At 41.0% G+C, this 19,783-nt stretch overlaps 1 protein-coding gene across 1 annotated transcript in view; it reads left to right on the forward strand.

Moving 5' to 3' along the window:
* Nucleotides 1–19,783, forward strand: part of LOC125484582 (protein transport protein Sec24A-like) — a 26,194-nt gene that overhangs the window by 4,641 nt on the left and 1,770 nt on the right. Inside the window, exons 3-10 of the mRNA XM_048603982.1 lie at nucleotides 3,826–3,900; nucleotides 4,359–4,504; nucleotides 6,097–6,278; nucleotides 8,275–8,377; nucleotides 8,724–8,850; nucleotides 10,548–10,657; nucleotides 15,860–15,972; nucleotides 18,581–18,699. Of these exons, the coding sequence (XP_048459939.1) occupies nucleotides 3,826–3,900; nucleotides 4,359–4,504; nucleotides 6,097–6,278; nucleotides 8,275–8,377; nucleotides 8,724–8,850; nucleotides 10,548–10,657; nucleotides 15,860–15,972; nucleotides 18,581–18,699 (975 nt within the window). The remainder of the gene's footprint in view (nucleotides 1–3,825; nucleotides 3,901–4,358; nucleotides 4,505–6,096; nucleotides 6,279–8,274; nucleotides 8,378–8,723; nucleotides 8,851–10,547; nucleotides 10,658–15,859; nucleotides 15,973–18,580; nucleotides 18,700–19,783) is intronic.

The following is a 19,783-nucleotide window of genomic DNA, read 5'->3' on the forward strand; positions in this document are numbered from 1 at the left end:
ATATTTTCTGAAGAAGGGTCCAGACCCGAAACATCAGCTTTCCTGCTCCTCTGATGCTGCTTGGCCTGCTGTGTTCATCCAGCTCTACACCTTGTTATCTCGGATTCTCCAGCATCGGTAGTTCCTACTATCTTACTGAAATCTCTTGACTGCTTGTGATTTTGGAATGAGTCTTTCTCACTTGATATTCAATATTTGTCCACTGTAATGCTAAAGTAGTTACAAAACATGCTGCTGTGAATTGAAAGCTACGACTACAAACATTTATTCAACAGGCAGATAATTTTACCTGAAAGATTTGTAATACACCACCAAGAGTGGCTTGGTAGTAGTACTACTGATTGTGCTTATGGAGTCCTAAAGGACATAGCTGCTAGACTGGGTCTACAGCAGGTGATGAGGGAACAAACAAGAGGGAGAAATATACTTGACCTCATCCTTACCAATATGTCAGCTGCAGATGCATCTATCCATTACGATATCGATAAGAGCGACCACTGCACAGTCCTTGTGGAGACTAAGTCCTGCCTTCACGTTGAGAATAACCTCCATTGTGTTGTGTGACGCTATCAGCTATGTCAAATAGGATAGACTTGGAACAGATCTAGCAACTCAAGACTGGGCACCAATAAGGTGCTGTGGGCCATCAACAGCAGCAGAATTGTACTCCAACACAGTGTGTAACCTTGTGGCCCAGCATATCCCCCACTTAACCATTACCATCAAGCCAGGGGATCAGCCCTGGTTCAATGAAGAGTGCAAGAGCACATGTCAGGAATAACATCAGGCATACCTGCAGATGAGGTGTAAACCTGTTGAAGCCACCAAACAGGACTGCTAGCATGCCAAACAGCATAAGCAGCAAGTGAAAGATGGACTTAAGCGATCCCACAACCAGTGGATCAGATCTAAGCTCTGCAGTTGTGAATGGTGGTCAACTCACTGGAGGACAAAGCGCCACAAATATCCCCATCCTCAATGATGGAAGAGCCCAGCATATCAGTCCAAAGGATAAGGCTGAAGCTTTTGCAGCAATCTACAGCCAGATGTGCCAAGTGGATGATCCATCGTGGCCACCTCCAGTAGTTCCCAGCATTACAGATACCAGTCTTCAGCCAATTCGCTTCATTCCATGTGATGTCAAGAAGCAGTTGGAGACGCCTGAATACTGCAAAGTCTATGGTGCCTGACAACATCCTGGCAATAGTACTGAAGACTTGTGCTCCAGATCTTTCCGCTCCATAAACCGAACTCTTCCAGTATAACTGCAATACTAACATCTATGCAGCAATGTGGAAAATTGCCCAAGTATGTATGTCCTGTACATAAAAACCAAGGCAAATCCAACTGGCCAGTTACTACCCCATCAGTAAAGTAACGGAAGGTGTCATCACTACTATCAAGCAGCACCTGCTCAGCAATAATCTGCTCAGTGACACCCAGTCTGGGTTCTGCCAGGGCCACTCAGCTCCTGACCTTATTACAGCTTTGGTTCAAACAGGGACAAAAGAGCTGAATTCCAGAGGTGAGGCGAGAGTGACAGCCCTTGACATCAAGGCTGCATTTGACTGAGTGTGGCATCAAGGAGCACTAGCAAAACTGAAATCAGTACGTATCGGGGGCAAACTCTCCAGTGGTTGGAGTCATACCTGACATATAGGAAGATGGTCATGATTGTTGGAAGTTAGTCGTCTCAGCTCCAGAACATCTCCACAGGAGCTCCTCAGGGTAGTGTACTAGTCCCAACCATCTTCAGCTGCTTCATCAATGTCCTTCCCTCCATCATAAGGTCAGAAGTGGAGATGTTTGTGAAAGATTTTTCAATGTTAGTCACCATTTGTGATGCCTCAGATACTGAAGCAGTCCGTGCCCAAATGCAACAAGATCTGGACAATATCGAGACTTGAGTTGACAAGTGGCAAGTATCATTCGTACTACACAAATACCAGGCTCTGATCATCACCAATAACAGGCAATCTAACCATAGCCCCTTGACATTCAGTGGTGTTCCCATTACTGAATCCCCCACTGTCAACATCCTGGGGTTTATCATTGACCAGAAACTCAACTGGACTCACCACATAAACACAGTGGCTATAAGCACAGATCAGAGGTTAGGAATACTCCTCTCACTCAAAGCCTGTTCACCATCAAAAGGCACAAGTCAGGAGTGTTATGGAATACTCCCCACTTGCCTGGATGAGTGCAGCTTCAACAACACTCAAGAAGCTTGACAATCCAGGACAAAGCAGCCTGCTTGATTGGCAGTACAACCACAAGCATCCACTCCCTCCACCACCAATGTTCAGTAGCAACAGCGTGCACCATCTATAAGATGCAGTGGAAAAATTCACCAAAGATCCTCAGACAGTGCCTTCCAAACCCACAACCACTTTCACCTTGAAGGACAAGGGCAGCAGATGCACGGGAACAACACCTGGAAGTTCCCCTCCAAGCCACTCACCATACTAACCAAAATATATCGCCATTCCTTCGCTATTGCTGGGTCGAAATCCTGGAATTCCTCCACTGATGGCATTGTGGGTCAATCCACAGCAGATGAACTTCAGCGTTTCAAGAAGACAGCTCACCATCACCTACTGAAGTGCAACAAGGCACGGTAAATGCTGGCCAGCAGTGATGCCCATATCCCACAAATGAATGAATTTAAAAAAACTGTTTGCTGATATGTTTCAGTGGATTTCATTTGCCTTTTTGAAATTCATTTGTCTTTTGAAGTAGTTAAAGTACTTGCAGTCATGCAGTAATTTAACATCCCAACCTATCCTGAGTTATTTCATAGGAGCATAGGCAAGCCAATTTTGAGTCCTGAGGTAGTGATAACGCAGAATTGGTGCAGTTTAAGGAGGTTTTAAAGAAGGAAAGAAGCACTTCGAAAGGGAATCCCAGAACTTAGAGTCTCTAACTGCAGACTTGTAATTGCAGATACGTTCTATTTTGTTGAAAATGCGCACAATGTGGCATTTTATAAATTCTTTCTTTGGAAATAAAACCAGTCTGACTCCAAGTTGATACACAGCCAGATTCTAAATAAGGTCCCACACCTAAAATGCATTGTCTGATCTGGGATGTCACCTCAGGTGTACTGAGGGAACTGATAAACCTTTAGTTATCTCAGGGCAGTGACTTGAAAGAACTTCGGGAATTTGTGTATTAGTATTTTATAACTGATTAAAGATTTAACTGTCATCTTAGGTTTGTTCAACACTGCATCAGTTCTGTGATCCTTTGATTTTTTTGCTTATAAATTTTGTGTCTGATACAGCCTCTCTTGCTGACGCCTGAAGAAGGAGTTTGACTCCTAAAGCTTGTGTCTTCAAATAAACCTGTTTGACTCTAGCCTAGTGTATATGATTTTTGACCTCAATGACTGAAAGCACAGTTGCAACACCAATGCAGTTTAAAATTAAGGTCAATAAATGTGGAGCTGGAAAAGCGCAGCTTGTCAGACAGCATCCAAGGAGCAGGAAAGTCAACGTTTCGGGCTGAAACCCCCAACTTTCCTGCTCCTCGGATGCTGTCCGACCGGCTGTGCTTTTCCAGTTCCACATTTATTGACTCTAGCTTCCAGCATGTGCAGTCTTTGCTGTCTCCGATTTAAAATTAGGCTTGTGCAAGAGGCCAAAACTGGAGCAATATCGATATTTTAGATGACTGGACAAAGATGGAGTAATTGAAGGATGTGTAAATTACAGAAATATGTTTTGTTATTAAAGTGACACTGCAATAGTTTTAAATGTTGAAGAATTGCAATTTGTTTCCAACTAAATAAACTTGTATCAAATTTTTTTAAAATCTTTTAAGCAGTAAGCACTGGGTCATCTGGTGATCAATCGACAATTGACCATTATGATAGTTTGGAAGGAGGAGGTGAAATTAGTAAGTACTACACTTATTAAATTGTTAATTTTTGTTGCTAGATGTTGGGTGAAAATAAATTATATTGCAACTGGATTACAAGTTAGGAATGTCATCTTTTGGGGTCAGCATAACTACTTTATCGTGACATTTGAGAGGGGAAATAATCATTTTTAGTAAAGCTCCTCGTATTGTTTAAATGCAAGACTATAATCTGAATTGCTACTTTTCAAGTCTGTATAGAAATAGGTCTATAATTATGCACAAGGCCGTGGTGTGATGCCAATAGGGCCACCATTTTTTTAAAACAAAACTGATTTTGGCCTGAGATTAAGAATTTTTCTTTATCCTATTGGGCATCCACCCTAGTGCTTGTAGCATTCACTGAAACGTGCTTGTAATGCTGAATGGAATGTTACTGTGTTCTAACCAACATTTAAGTAACCTTGCACTTTTTTTTTCCCCTATTTGCATTACAGTGCAGCCAATTCAACAAGGTCTCAAAGCTAGAAGGACACTTGGCTCCTCTTATCCCGCCTTACCACCTGGCTACCAAAGCATGGCCAGCTCTGGAATCCCAGGTGGTCAGCTGGTAAATACAGAAGGACCACAGCAACACTCTCAGGTATGTGAGGTGCTAATGTTTTCTGTGTTGATACTAGGAAACTTAGAATTTTATCTCTAAAGGTGATGCAAACCCCTAGCAATCATGGATTTGTGTGACCCACGCTCCTGCTGGTGATGTCTTAAAACCAATAGAAACTCAAATTAAGACAAAGCAGCCACTCAAAGAGGAGTAACAGAAGTTATTTCAATTTTGCTCTGCTTATTATGCTGTTGATTGTGGAGTCATGTTTGCTGAAGATCTAGGTGCAAGTTGCTTGTGATGTTATGGAGCAAAACCAGAGAAGAAAATGTCTTTCTTTTTCCTAAAAGTCAGTAGTTTTAAAAATGCACATTCTCATCAGTAAAGACAGTGATTTTCTACCATATGCAAACAATAAAATGTATAAAATATGTTGGGAAGTCTTTTACTTATGATCCCACTTTTATTGAATAATGTATCAGCCTGTTTATTAGTCAGGCCTTCATAGTTGTTTTTGCTGAAGTATGGTACTCTGCTTGTGTAGCACACTTCCATGAAACATATGGTGAAGACTGCCTGTTTGCCCGTTTTTATTTGCTACATTGTATTTTTTCTGTTCTTCATAAGGCCAAACTTTGCAAACATTGGTATTAGTCTGTCCTTGTATTACTTCAGAAATCTTGCAGCACCTGTTTTCCATTGATTAAAAACAACATTCTATCACTACCCCGTGAAAAGTCACTCCTAATTCAGTGAGGGATTATCTGTCGAGATGTTAAATTGAAACCCATTTCATTGCATGATGCAAAGATAATACCAAAATTTTCCTTCTGCCTCTTTTGTAACAGTATGATCAGCTGCTGTAGACCTAGTAACAATTCCATAGTGCCACTGCTGCTTTGAGACTGAGCTTTCATAATCTCATTACTGTGGCACTCTTGAGATTTATTTTCACAACCGGTTTGAGAACAGATGATGCACATCTGAGAATTTTAAAGGAATTGAGTCAATATGTTTGACACTTCTTTTCAGTGGCCATCATGGATGAACTCCATTAGATGACCATTTGTCTGTTTTCAGTAAAAAGTTGTGATACGGTGGTTACCAGTGCTGCCTCACAGCACCAAGGACCCAGGTTCGATTCCAGCCTCAGGCGACTGTCTGTGTGTAGTTTGCACGTTCTCCCCATGTCTGTGTGGGTTTCCTCCGGCTGCTCCTGTTTCCTCCCACTGTCCAAAAATGTGCAGGTTAGGTGGATTGGCCATGCTAAATTGCCCATAGTGTTCAGGGATGTGTAGATTAGGTGAGTTATAGGGGGATGGATTTGGGTGGGATAATCCGAGGGTTGGTGTGGACTTGTTGGGCTGAAGGGTCTATTTCCACACTGTAGGAATTCTATATATTAAAAAGCACGTATTATGGGAATTATGCAAAAACCTTAGAAAACGTGGATTGGCACAAAATTTCTTATAGCATAATACATGCAAAAAACTATTACAGCAGTCTACTGCATGCTGTTTTTAAAAAAAACAGTTGTCCCTGCTTCAAATAGCTTTTAGAGAAGGTGATTAATCTATGTCTTGTCTGTGTTTGCAACGTATTCTTCTCATAGTAAAACCTATTTTCTTCAGGCTCCACATTTTAATCAACTAATGGCTGGCATGGGTGGACTTAGCTTGCAGCAGGGTCAACAATCAGAGGCAGCACGACCTCTGAATCTCCTGCAGGAGAGAAACGTCCTGCCTTCAACTCCAGTCAAAGCCCCTCATGCAAACCTGCACAAGGATCTGCAGGAACTAAACTGCAATCCAGAGTAAGTAGTAATAGTTTCTAATATCCATTTCTTCACCAAACAAATGTTGTGATTTTGAAGTAAAGGATTTTGTAAGCCAAATCTAACCCTAATAGTAAATTTACGTTTGCTTTCTGCTCTTTTATCTAACCACCATGGGACCCAATTGCAGTACTATTATTTGAAACGTGTCCTTAATCAGTTGAAGCAGTATTTGTGATAACTTGCTTACGAAAGAACTCCTTGAGGTTCTGTTTTCAAATCTTACTTCACCATTTTCCCTTTGCTGAATCAGGAATTTTAGTTCCCTCTTAAATGTTTCAGCAAGTCATGTAGCAGTGAATAAAGAATGTTTCAAAGTTGAGACTTTAACTAGTGTACTCTCTCCTGTGGAGCTTTCTTGAATTTTTGTTTTCTCCTCATTTGTTCCCTCCGGAAGGGGCTGTTGTTCAGTAGGTACTGATAATTCACTGTTCCTCTGCCTAAATAGGCTTGGGCCTAAAATGGTATAAGTGACCAGTTTGTTGAATGTAGCAATAATCGCAGAACACTTTAGTAGCCTTTGCCAAATGTCTGGTCATCCTTAAATTTCCCCCACTTTCTTTTTTTTCCCCAAATCCAGTATCCAGAACATTACAGCGCAGTACAGGCCCTTCGGCCCTCGATGTTGCGCCGACCTGTGGAACCAATCTGAAGCCCATCTAACCTAAACTATTCCATTATCATCCATATGTTTATCCAATGACCATTTAAATGCCTTTAAAGTTGGCGAGTCTACTACTGTTGCAGGCAGGGCATTCCACGCCCTTACTACTCTCTGAGTAAAGAACCTACCTCTGACATCTGTCCTATATCTGTCACCCCTCAATTTAAAGCTATGTCCCCTCGTGCTAGCCATCACCATCCGAGGAAAAAGGCTCTCGCTGTCCACCCTATCTAATCCTCTGATCATCTTGTATGTCTCTATCAAGTCACCTCTTAACCTTCTTCTCTCTAACGAAAACAGCCTCAAAACCCTCAGCCTTTTCTCATAAGACCTTCCCTCCATACAGGCAACATCCTGGTAAATCTCCTCTACACCCTTTCCAATGCTTCCACATCCTTCCTATAATGCGGCGACCAGAACTGTACGCAATACTCCAAGTGCGGCCGCACCAGAGTTTTGTACAGCTGCAACATGACCTCGTGGCTCCGAAACTCAATCCCTCTACCAATAAAACCTAACATACCGTATGCCTTCTTAACAACCCTATCAACCTGGATGGCAACTTTCAGTGATCTATGCACATGGACACCGAGATCTCTCTCCTCATCCACACTACCAAGAATCTTACCATTAGCCCAGTACTCTGTATTCCTGTTACTCCTTCCAAAGTGAATTGCCTCACACTTTTCTGCATTAAACTCCATTTGCCACCTCTCAGCCCAGCTCTGCAGCTTATCTATGTCCCTCTGTAACCTGCAACATCCTTCGGCACTATCCACAACTCCACCGACTTTGGTGTCATCCGCAAATTTACTAGCCCATCCTTCTACGCCCTCATCCAGGTCATTTATAAAAATGACAAACAACGGTGGCCCCAAAACAGATCCTTGCAGTACACCAAAAGTAACTGAACTCCAGGATGAACATTTCCTATCAACCACCACCCTCTGTCGTCTTACAGCTAGCCAATTTCTGATCCAGACCACTAAATCACCCTCAATCCCATGCCTCCGTATTTTCTGCAATGGCCTACCGTGGGGGACCTTATCAAACGCTTTACTGAAATCCATATACACCAAATCAACCACTTTACCCTCATCCACCTGTTTGGTCATCTTCTCAAAGAACCCAATAAGGTTTGTGAGGCACGACCTACCCTTCACAAAACTTGCTACTTGCTACCTGCTACCTTCTTTGTAACATCGAGTTAGATTATAGCATTCTGACTGATTTTCTCTTCTCAGCTAAAATGGAAAAAAAAATTGATTTGTTCATATTTAATTTTGCTGAAGTGAAATATTTTTGTTTCAGTGTGTTCCGGTGTACATTAACCAACATCCCTCAAACTCAGTCCTTATTGAGCAAAGCTAAGCTTCCTTTAGGATTACAGCTGCATCCATTCAGAGATCTGTCAGTAAGTCATAACTAATATTCCTATGGTGTGACACAATTCATCTTTTAGAATAAAATGTGCTTTGGTTCAACATTCCAAGCCTCGTCAGGTGTGGAGCAGCCTGTCTTCAACATGGCTTCCCCACTCAGCAATCTAGTTGTGATTAGGAGCGCTGTGATTAGGGAAACTGAGGCTGTATGCACATATTGGATTGTTGATCATTGCTGTGCTAACCCTATTTAATTTATGCATGTCGGTTTTAATTTCAAAGGAGCACTCACTTTAAAGTATATCCTTTCATGCAATTTTCTTTAAACAAAACTATGACCATATCACTAGTACTTAGTGTGTATGCATCATGTTGCAGCAATTGCCTGTGGTTACATCGAGTACCATTGTGAGATGTCGTTCTTGCAGAACTTACATAAATCCTTTTGTCAACTTTCTGGACCAAAGAAGATGGAAATGTAACTTGTGCTATCGAGTTAATGATGGTAAGTTCACCAAAAAGTACAAAAATGTTTTGGAAACATAAATTTTTTTTAAATATAAGCTTAAGATACAGAAAAATAGATGAAAGAGGAGTGGATGCAGAAACTGCGTTGGGAGACTTGAGTGTTAAAATTGGTTTAAAAAAGCATTTGGCAAAGTAGGACTGAGTTGACTGAAAATTCTGTTACCATCCGTGGAACAGAATAAGGGAAATGCACAGGAAGGGCAAAAGGGTAAACAGTGATGGTTGTGAAAGAAGTTTTGCACTATATGAAAGTCACATCGTATCACTTCTAAAAAATTCAGTCCCTGTTCTGCAGGCACGCATGGTTTCAATTTTTATGCAACAAGGTTTCTTGAATAACAAATCATTTACCAGGTCACCTACTTTTGGTACTAACTGAGGAATGAATACTGGAAAAATTCCCTGCTCTTCAAGTAGACTTATGAAATAGTGTCCACTTCAGCAAGCAGATTTAACAAATCCAAAAGACAGCATTTCTTGTAAGAAAGAAATCTTCCGGTTATGAACATGAGTTCAGTGGCACTTTAGTCAGCAACCTGCAGGCACAGATGTACAACTGCATTAGCTGAGCTCAGCTGAAACTTAGCTTAGTTGGTGGTGATGTCATGGAACAGTTTGCAGATGAGAATAGTCAATTCTTAAATTTTTGATTGCTCAGTTGTTGACAAGTATAGGTAATTGGTAGTGAGGGGAGCTTAAAGGAATAATAGCTTAAAATTAACACTCATGACTATTTCCTCCAGGCAAAAGAGTGTGAATAGATAAATAGCCTTTGAGCACGACTAGTACAAACCACCAAATAGACACTTTTGCTGTTAATGTGCCGTCATGTTTTGTGGCATGCAAGGCTCTCCTCTTAGAAGGAGGGGATTTCGTTTACACGTGGACTTCACTGGAATAGAGAAATTCAAGATGCAATTTAGGGACACTTTTAGACAAGCACCAGTGCAAACTAATTTCACTTAGCTCTCTTACTGAATTTAGAGCAGTTGACTGGGAGGCAGGAGTTTTGATCTTTCTCGCATGCAGGTTATTTAGCGTTTTGTATTCAGTTGCGATGTTGCATGAAGATGGAATTATTTTGCACCTTCGTGAAACCTGCAGTGCTGTTTTAGTCTAATAAAATTGTTTAAAAATTACAAAATATTGGTAACAACAAGCATAAGTTATGGATTTACAGTGATGTGAAATGAATTCTGGAAAAAATATTTCACTGGATCTCTGCATTAACACTTGACTGGTGGAGTCGCACAGAATTATTGAGAGATTAAACTGCAAGAGAAATGACTAATCTCAAAACAGCTGGGAAACAAAATTCAAGTAGCTTTGTGGTCACTTAAATGGGCTGTTCTTGTGCTGTCCTCTAATTCAGGACTGAGCTGCCTACCAATAGCAGTTTAATAATGATGTGGGATAGCAAATGCAAACATGGCACACAGAGGTACTCTTTAAGTTGATATGACCCATTCACTACAGCAGGGCATAAGTGTATGAGATGATCAGAATACATTTGTCAGGCACCTAAAGTGTGAGATCTTCCACTATCTAGTACCGACATGTTCATCCAGATGAGTGCAAGCATACAAAAATGCAAATTTAAACAACAGTTTTGCGCTGACTTTGTAGTTGTGCATTACCTGTATGAACTTCTAAAACTGTTGTGTTGATACTTAGTTCCTGAAGAATTCATGTACAACCCTGTGACTCGATCTTATGGAGAGCCACATAAGCGACCTGAAGTTCAAAGTGCTACTATAGAATTTATTGCTCCTTCAGAGTACATGGTGAGTCTAGTTGTTTTTTTAATTTTTAAACTATTGTTCATCTCTATCCTCTGCTAAATGTTTTCAGTGATGCTGAATTGTGTCCTTTTGGTTTACAAAGCAAGTCTAACATGAAAAACGATTGAATTCTGTGAGATTCTAAATTAGCTTTAACATTGCAATTGAGTAATGTTTAGTACAGGATACTTTGCCAACTATTTAGCATTCTTTATCTGTTTCAAGTTCGTGTGCCAGCCAGGAAGCTTTTAACAACTTCTAAATGGTAAAGTATCTGTTTCCATGAGGTACTGGAGCTAAATGAAATCAAGTTATTTTAAACCAATTTACACAATCTCCAGATGTCCCAAAACGCTTTGAAATTCTTAAAGTTAATATACGCTATACAATAGTGTAATCGCTGTTACAACAAGGGAACATGAGGATCCATACTTCAAGGGCTGACTACTAAATGTCAGAATCTTGATAACTTTTAATGGTATTAGATTTTACTGATGTTCATTGAAGGAAAAGTATTGACCAGGCCACTGGCATAAATTTCCTGCTGTTCAAAATTGATATCCGCGCCCATGTAAAAACTGGCACCTTCGACAGCATTCAGTTAGCACTCCAATGGAGTGTCTGCTTAGATTCTGTTCTCCAGTCTATAGAATGGAAGAAATCTAAACTCCTTTGACTGTTGAGGGTATGCATCACTGAACCAATAGTGACACCCATAAATGCTTGGAAAAAGTTACATATTCATTCTAGATCATTTGTACCTTGACTAAATTTATAAGTGACCTGGTGTTATGCTATCCTGAAATGAAGAGTTAGCTGTCATTAAACCCATATACAATGCACCAGTTGTCACAACAACATAAATTGAAATAGGAACAGGCTTAAAATGTCAGTGTTCTGTCTTTCTACACCAATATAGTTGCAGTTAGGCAGAAGGGAGAAGTAAAAGACTGGTACCTTGCAAATTTTTCTGATAGCTAATAGTCACAACAATGGAAATTGCTGGAGAAACACAACAGGTCTGCCAGCATCTTTGGAGAGAAAGCAGAGTCAACATTTTGGGTCCAGTGACTCCTCTTCACAACTAGGAGCAGCTGGAAAAAGATGGTATAAAGGAATGAGTGGATGGGTGAAGGCAGAGCCCAGAGGGAGAAGAAAAGCAGTTATGCAAGCAAAGGAATGGAGAAAAACTGATAATGGGGACCTTAATTGGGTGAAAATAATTTGGCAGTGCTGAAAGCAGCCCATGTGATGACCACACACAGGGTGGGAGGGGGGGTGCAGCTGGATGGGTGGGTAGGTAAAGGACATGGAAGAATGTGTTCAGGCCCTAAAACTATTGAACTCGATATTGAGGCTTGAAGGGCGCATGGTCCCCAAGTGGAAAATGAGATGCTGTACACATGCTCACGTTGAGCCTTATTGGAGCACTGTAGCACTGAAACAGAGATGTTGGCCAAGGAACATGGTAATGTGTAAAGAAGTGGCACACAACTGGAAGTGTGAACTTGTTCATTTTTGCAGACATCATGTAGGTCAACGCAAAGTGGTCACCCAGCCTGCATTTTATCTCTCCACTGTAGAGGAGACCACATTGTGAGCAACAAATACAGTAGACGAGATTGAGTGAGTGAAGTACAGGTAAATCACTGCTTCACCTGGAAGGTATGTTTGGAGCCTTGATAGGGAGGAGGTAAACAGGCAGGTATTACATCTTCCACAATTGTATATATAACGTGCCATTGGGGGATGGAGGAGGAAAGAGCCAATATGTCCTGGAGGGAACACTCCCTGCAGAATACGGACAAGGGAGGAGAAGAGAATGTGTGTCTAGTGGTGACATCCCACAGGAAGTGAGGGAAACAGTGCTTATGATCCTTTGGATGTAGATGCTGGTGGGATGGTGAATGAGAACCAGGAAATTCTTTTTGGTATGTTGAGAAGGAAGAGAAGGGGTGAGGGTAGAAGTGTAGGAAATGGTTCAAGCATGGCTGAGAGCTTTATTAAGCCCTGTGGAGGGGACTCCTTGCTTGAGGGATAAAGGTAGCCATTTCTCAGGCCGCCCTGCGGAAGGTAGCATCATCAGAATAGATGTGACAGGGATGGAGTAACTGGGAGAATGTGATGGAGTCCTTACAGGAAACAGGGTGTGAGGATGTATAGTCCAGGTAACTGGGAGTTGGTGGTTTTGTAGTGGATATTGGTCACCAGCCTATGTCCAGAAATGGAATCTGGTGTTGAAGGGAAGGGAGGAGTCAGATGGACCAGGCGAAGGTGAAAGCAGGGTGGAATTTGGAAGCGAAATAGGTAAACTTATCCAATTCCAGGCAGGAGAGGGAGGCAGAACCAATGATGTCATCGATGTACCAGAGAAAGACTTGTGTGGAATGACTGGAGAGTTCAGGATTAGAACAAGGAAGGTTCCATGTAGCCCACAAAAAGACAGGCACAATTGGGTGCTATGCATAAGCACCCATTGCCATATCTTTGATCTGAAGAAAGTAAAAGGGGTTAAAGGAGAAGTTGTTCAAAGTGAGGATGAGCACGGCTGGGTAGAGGAGGGTGGTGGTGGACGGGAGCAGTTCAGACCTTTTTCCTCCTAGGAAGAAGCCGAGAACCCTATGACAATCCTGATGGGCGATGGACATGAAACAAAATTACATATCCATGGTTAAGAGCAGGCAGCTGGTTCCCATGGAACTGGTAATTCTAAAACTAATGTAAAGTGTCAGAAGAATCGCACATGTAATTAGGAAGGGACTGGACAAGGGGAGAAAAATTGAGTCAAGGTACGAAAAAGTTCTGTGCGGCAAGAACAGGTAGAAGTGGGTTTATCTGGACACTCCTATTTGAGAAGAAAGTAGAAGCAGACTATACAGGACTGGGGGACTTTGAGCTTGGAGGCTGAGACGGCAAGGGGAATGGTGTTCAATCCCCTGAAATGATGAGATTAGTGACTGTTGTGTACATATTGACCCCATTAGGTCATGGTCCAAGGGGAGATAGGAGGAGGTGACTGCAATGTAGAGGTTAGCACACTAGACAACAACAGCAACATCCTTACTGGCAGGTTTAATTACCAAGTCAAGAGCACTGAGTGTAGTCAGTTCAGAGGGGAAGAGGTCTAAGTGGGGAGGGGTTTGGGGCCATGCAAAGTAAGGCTATCAATGTTATGCCAGTCGTTCTTGATGAATAGCAGAACTGCAGGTAAAAGGCCAGGGGGAGGGCTCTGGGTGAAGGGGTCTGTACGATGAGGAGAGGACTCTTGCCCAAAGAAATGGAGACGAAGGTGATGGAAGAAGAGTTCAACATCATATCCAAAATTCGTTAAGGTGGGGACGCAGAGAGACTGAGGCCTTTCAGTACAGAACGTTCAGCACTGGAGAGTGAACTATCAAAAGAGATACTAAATACCAGCAAGCGGTTATGAGATGGCATGGAGACGAGGAGAAGGGGAGGAAGGTTACAGAGAGGCATGGGTACCTCTGAGTTGATGCAGCTTTTCTTCCTTCATGCGTGGAAGGAAGAGAAAAGGTTTCTTGTTAGAACCTCGAACAAGCCAAAGATTGAACTGGGGGGCAGGGCAGCTTTGAGGTAACGTGAAGCAGTGCTAATGAGAGAGACTGATTGATCAAGACTGCAAATGGCTGTACGTGGCACTCAGTGCGGAATCTTGGCTTGCAGCAACAACACCTGTCTAAGGAGGATTGTACACCATGTGATCCCACATGGATTGGAAACACGAGAGACAAAACTTCAATTGGAATCCACGTGGAGTGAGTCTGAGTCAGACAGTCACTGGTTTGCCATGTGGGTCTGGAGGGGAGTTTTGGCAAATAACTTGTCAAACAGTAGGAAGGACAATGAAACTAATGGTGGGCAAGAAGAAAGATTAGAATGGAAATTCTGTTGGAGAGAGGAGCAGAACTTCAAGATGGGCAAAGAATTACGGATGCTGAAAATCTGAAATGACGATATTGCTGGAGAAAAAGAGCAGGTCTGGCAGCATCTTAATATCATAGAACCCCTACAGTGTGGAAACAGGCCCTTCGGCCCAACAAGTCCACACCGACACAAAGAACATCCCACCCAGACCTATCCGCCTAATCCACACATCCCTGAACACTGGGCAATTTAGCATGGCCAGTCCACCTAACCTGCACATCTTTGGACTGTGGGAGGAAACCGGAGCATCCGGAGGAAACCCACGCAGACACAGGGAGAACGTGCAAACTCCACACAGACAGTCACCCGGGGGTGGAATCGAACCCGGGTCCCTGGTGGTGTGAGGCAGCAATGCTAACCACTGCGCCACCATGCCTCCCCGGACCTTAATATGGTCCCCGTACCTGCAGGATATGAAGTTACGAGCGCACAGCTGTTTCTCAGTCATTCGTGACTGCTGAAATGTAAGCTACTCCTTCCACGGAGGACTGGTGAGCCATGAATTAGAGTGTGGGTCGTACATCTGTCTATAAACTAGTTTTATACCACAGCAATATCTGCTAATATGGAATGTCCATTTTAATTAATGATAGAAATTATTTCTTTATTGGGGAGGAAAAGTGCAGTATATAAGTATTTCATTCAGTATGTTAAGATTTAAACATCTTGAAAAGCCAAAATAATGCCCATAAGATGTTGAAAATTTAACCTTGTTTCGACAATCTTCAGAGTCTGGAGATAGTTCCAGAAACAAATCTATGCTGTTTTCAATTGCATTAACATACTTTACCAATCTGGTTTAAGCAGACCATAATTTGCATTTTTTCCTAAATCATTAAAGTGGACCACGCTAGCATTTATTGCCCATCACTACTTGCTCAGAAGGCAGTTAAAGGTCAATCACATCACTGTGGGTCTGGAGTCGCATGTAGGCCAGACCAGGTAAGGATGGTGGTTTCCATCCCTAAAGATGTTACTGAACCAGATGGGTTTTTCTTGACAATTGACGATGGATTCATGTAATCGACTTTTAGATTTTTATTGAATTCAAATTCCACCATGTACCATGGCAGGATTTGAACCCCGTTCCCAAGATCATTACCTGGTCCTCTTGATTAACAGTTCAGCAATAATAACAGTAGGCTGTCACCTCCCCTTAAAGTGCTTTACAAGTGTTTCTACTTGTTTTATTGCATGATTACATTTTGTAACTCTCCATTAAAGATATTGTGCATACTTCATCAATATTTGTTTTTTTAGCTGCGACCACCGCAACCTGCAGTTTATCTTTATGTCTTGGATGTGTCCCATAATGCAATAGAGTCTGGATACTTAAATGCTGTCTGCCAGTCACTATTGGATAATTTGGACGGGTAAGTTTTTTTTCCATACGATGTGAAGAGTTTTTGATGTAGAGTTTTTTTATTTTTACTTGGCTGCAGTGAATCTTTAATATTCAAAATTACAGTTGCTTAAATATCTAGTCATGTAGTTTATGTTCAGATGCAGAAGTTGCCAGGTTTTGGGCCAGAGAAGCACAGCAAATGGAACTTAGCTATTGTGTCTGAATGTAAATAATTCTATGCCTTGGACTGTAAAACAGAAATCGGATCTGTAAGGTTCACTACTATATTACAAAAAAATGTTTTGCAGTAGACCTGCTTGGACTTGTTAGGACATGGCTTTGTGGCAGATGATACCTCTACCTTGATTTTTTTGTTCAACGGTAGGGACGCTACTACTGCACTGTTCACAGGTTCATTGTTCTGAATTTATTTGGCTCACCTGTTTTCTCTTGAAGTGTGGATTCATTGTGGCCAGTTTTAATAGATCTGGTATAGGCATAGTTCTCTAAAAGGTGACCAATTGTGTGATATGCTGTTAAAGAGCAATGATATACGGAAAGCTGGATGTTAGCCTTGAGGCTGTCCACCTTCATATCTGCAATTAATTAGGCAGATTATCATTTCCAGTAAATTTTTTTTCCAATTAGAATGAAGTTTGGACCTGACAGGTGTTGAAGTTTTTTATTATTTAAACTTAGATATGCTCATATAATAATCAGGCTCCTACCCTTTTCTGTTGAGGGGATGTTAAAGAAAGTGGAAAACTGGTTATGCTTTCTTTATTGGAATTTTACTGGGTATTGGTAACATCATATCATGACTTGAATAATTGTCATTCCATGGTTGTTCCTCTAGCAAATTGCATGCAGTCTGTGCAATCATGAATGCTATTTAGTCAATTAACGCTATGTCTTATGGTCTTATTACAGTCAACCACGTTTGCTGTTGGTCAGTCACCTATAAGAATAGCCAAGTCCCTCCTCTAAAATACATTAGTGAACCAGATGGGCTTTTATGACAATTGTCATCACTGAGACTAACTTTCAATTCCAGATTTACAAACTGAATTTAAATTCCATGGTTTGCTGCAGTGTAGTTTTAACTCATCTACCAGACCATTCAATTGGACTTCTGGATAGCTTGGTCCAGTGATCATAATCATTAGGCCATCATCTCCCCCTAACTGAGGACTGGGCCTATAGAACTTTGTATCCATGTTCTGCAGAGTTGAGCTGTTACCATTTTCACAGTTCCATGTGTTTGATTATTTTCACATCTCAATCAGCAAATATCATCAAGTTTTCACTGCACACATCAAGCTGCCCAGTCCAAATATACCAAGTTCCTGCAAAATATTTGTATTCTAGGTTGACTAAAATGACAGTTGTTTCTGGAAATGATTGCTTGCAATGTTTTGCATTAAAATTCCTAACTGCAATATCTTGTGCACACTTTGGCTTTTTCCGACCAACCAATATCAAAACAATCCCTTGAGATGGTGTTGGATCTCTTCATGCATTCCCTGCTGAATGGAATCTTATGTCAGCTTGTTTGTTTTTTGGTGTCCCTTCTGAATTTCTTTTGCTCCTGCGTGATCATGTAACATGTATTGAATGAAGTCAAGTGGTTCATAAACATGTCACAGTTACTTGGTGAATTAAGTATGTGCAATAATGATTTGTACATGGTTCAATGATAATCACTTAGGAAAAGGAAAATGTAGGAAATGTACTATGCCAAGGAGTTGGCATCCTGTTAAATAATTGAAAGGAGCGAACAAAAAAAATTTTGCATCTTTTTCAAATTGATTGGAACAGCAAAGTAAAAATACTTAAACTCGGGCAGAGAAAAAAAGTCAGTTGACTTTGTTATTGAGTACTGTTTTCTGTTATCTGGATCTCTAATATGAAGAAACATTTTCATACAGCAACATGCTGGCACACTAAATAAATAGCATCTTTTAAATTTGGCTTGTGACTATGGATCTCAAGAGAGATATCTAAAAAATATATAATTCTTTTAGGTGCCAGACCATTTTTCAAAATTATTTGACACTGGAATGCTTAGGATGGAAGGCAAGTTGCTTGTCATGGATACTGTCTTCCAGGTTAATAGCACTAGAGCATTATAATAGGAGTATGTTTTTTCTTTGATTCTAACTTCGAAAGGCAGTGAGAGCATAGGTCTGGAAGCTAGCATTTCTTGAAGGGAATAAATTCCAGCTAGGTTCTTTTCAGGATCCTTCCTTTGTACTCAGTTGTAGCTTTAATCCTGCTTCTACTTAGTACTCTAGGATCATTTAGCCTGAAATTCCTTGACCAATTGAACCTAAATGTTGGATTTATAATTAATTACTGAGTTGTGGGTGTAAGATCCCTAAGGCAGTTTTGCAAGCAATACTTCAGTCAATGACCTGACAGTGTAGTGTCTTCAAATAAAGGCTGCAAGTTGGTTTGTTGTTTGAGTTTGCATTTGCACATACAATGCAATTAAAGTTATCGTATTTGAGATCTCTGTCAAGACAGTCATATTTGGCAAAGACCACAATATAGTTTGCCTTAAACTGACTAAAGCTTCAAGCAGTATGTTTAGTATTCAGATCCAGAATGATTCTGCTTTGTTTTAAAATTTTAAGGTTACCTGGTGATTCTCGTACAAGGATAGGTTTTATTACCTTTGATAGCACCATTCATTTCTACTGTCTACAAGAAGGCCTTTCTCAGCCACAGATGATGGTGGTCTCTGATATTGAAGGTATGTGTAAACAGGCAAGTTTTCATAGCGTGGTGTGTAAAGATCTTTGTTACAAAGTATGAATATTTTGGGTGCAATAGCTTGAGAAATAATTGTAAAGAGCTATCCTGTGATGAGTGACTTGTTACTATTTAAACCTCAGGTGATATAATTGTTATGTTTACAACTGCAAAGCCCCACAAAGTTTTGCAAAAGCAATTTGAACAAGATTTGTTTTATCAAGCCACCTCAGATCAAATCTAGAATGAGCTGCCATTCACATTCTGTAATTTTTGGAAAGGTAAAGACATTGTCTTTGTCTTTATGCTGCATAATATGCTTTATACCCTTGTCACTTGTTCCTTCCCTATTGTAGGCCACAGTTTCTGGCTAAATCAGATTGTTTGCAACCTCTGTATCTGTGACTCCATTCCTATCCCTACCAACTGACCGAATCTAAACCAGGTTATACGTTCCCTTGATCTGTTTGACCTCCCAGTTGAGACTATTTGTTTGTTTAGTTCCATCTTGACAGCTTTTCCTAACTCCAGTTCTGGTTCATTTCATTTGTGCTGAAGCCTTCATTTTTATCATAGTTAGTTCTTGAGTTGACTATTTCACTGTGTTTCTAACCAGCCTCCTGTCTTCTATCTACCCTCTAAATCAGCTTTTCCAAAATTCTGCCAGTACCCTTATTTTGCACCAGGTCCTGTGTTTGAAAGCTATTTCCCCGACTTGTGTCCACTGATTGTCTTCAAAAAACAGAACATCACCTTTATTTTCAAATCTGGCCATGGTGTCTCACCCTGGCTCTTCTACCACTCTAATTTCCTGCAGAATACCCCAGCCCAAATTTTTTCAGTTATCTGTACTTTTCTAATTCCAATTTCTTGACGTCTGTCATTTTGATTGCTCCACCATAGTGGCCATACCTTGAGCTGTCAAGCTTTGAAGTTCCTTCCCTCAGCCTCTCCACTCATTTACCTCTCTTTCCTTCCCTAAAATGTGGTTTAAAACCCACCTCTTTGGCCAAGCTTTTGGTCACGTGCTCAATCTGCTTCCGTGGTTCAATGTCACATTTTGCTGTATAGCACTCCTGTGAATT

This window comes from Rhincodon typus, chromosome 12 (genome assembly GCF_021869965.1).
Source record: "Rhincodon typus isolate 14 chromosome 12, sRhiTyp1.1, whole genome shotgun sequence".
NCBI classification, from domain to species: Eukaryota; Metazoa; Chordata; class Chondrichthyes; order Orectolobiformes; family Rhincodontidae; genus Rhincodon; species Rhincodon typus.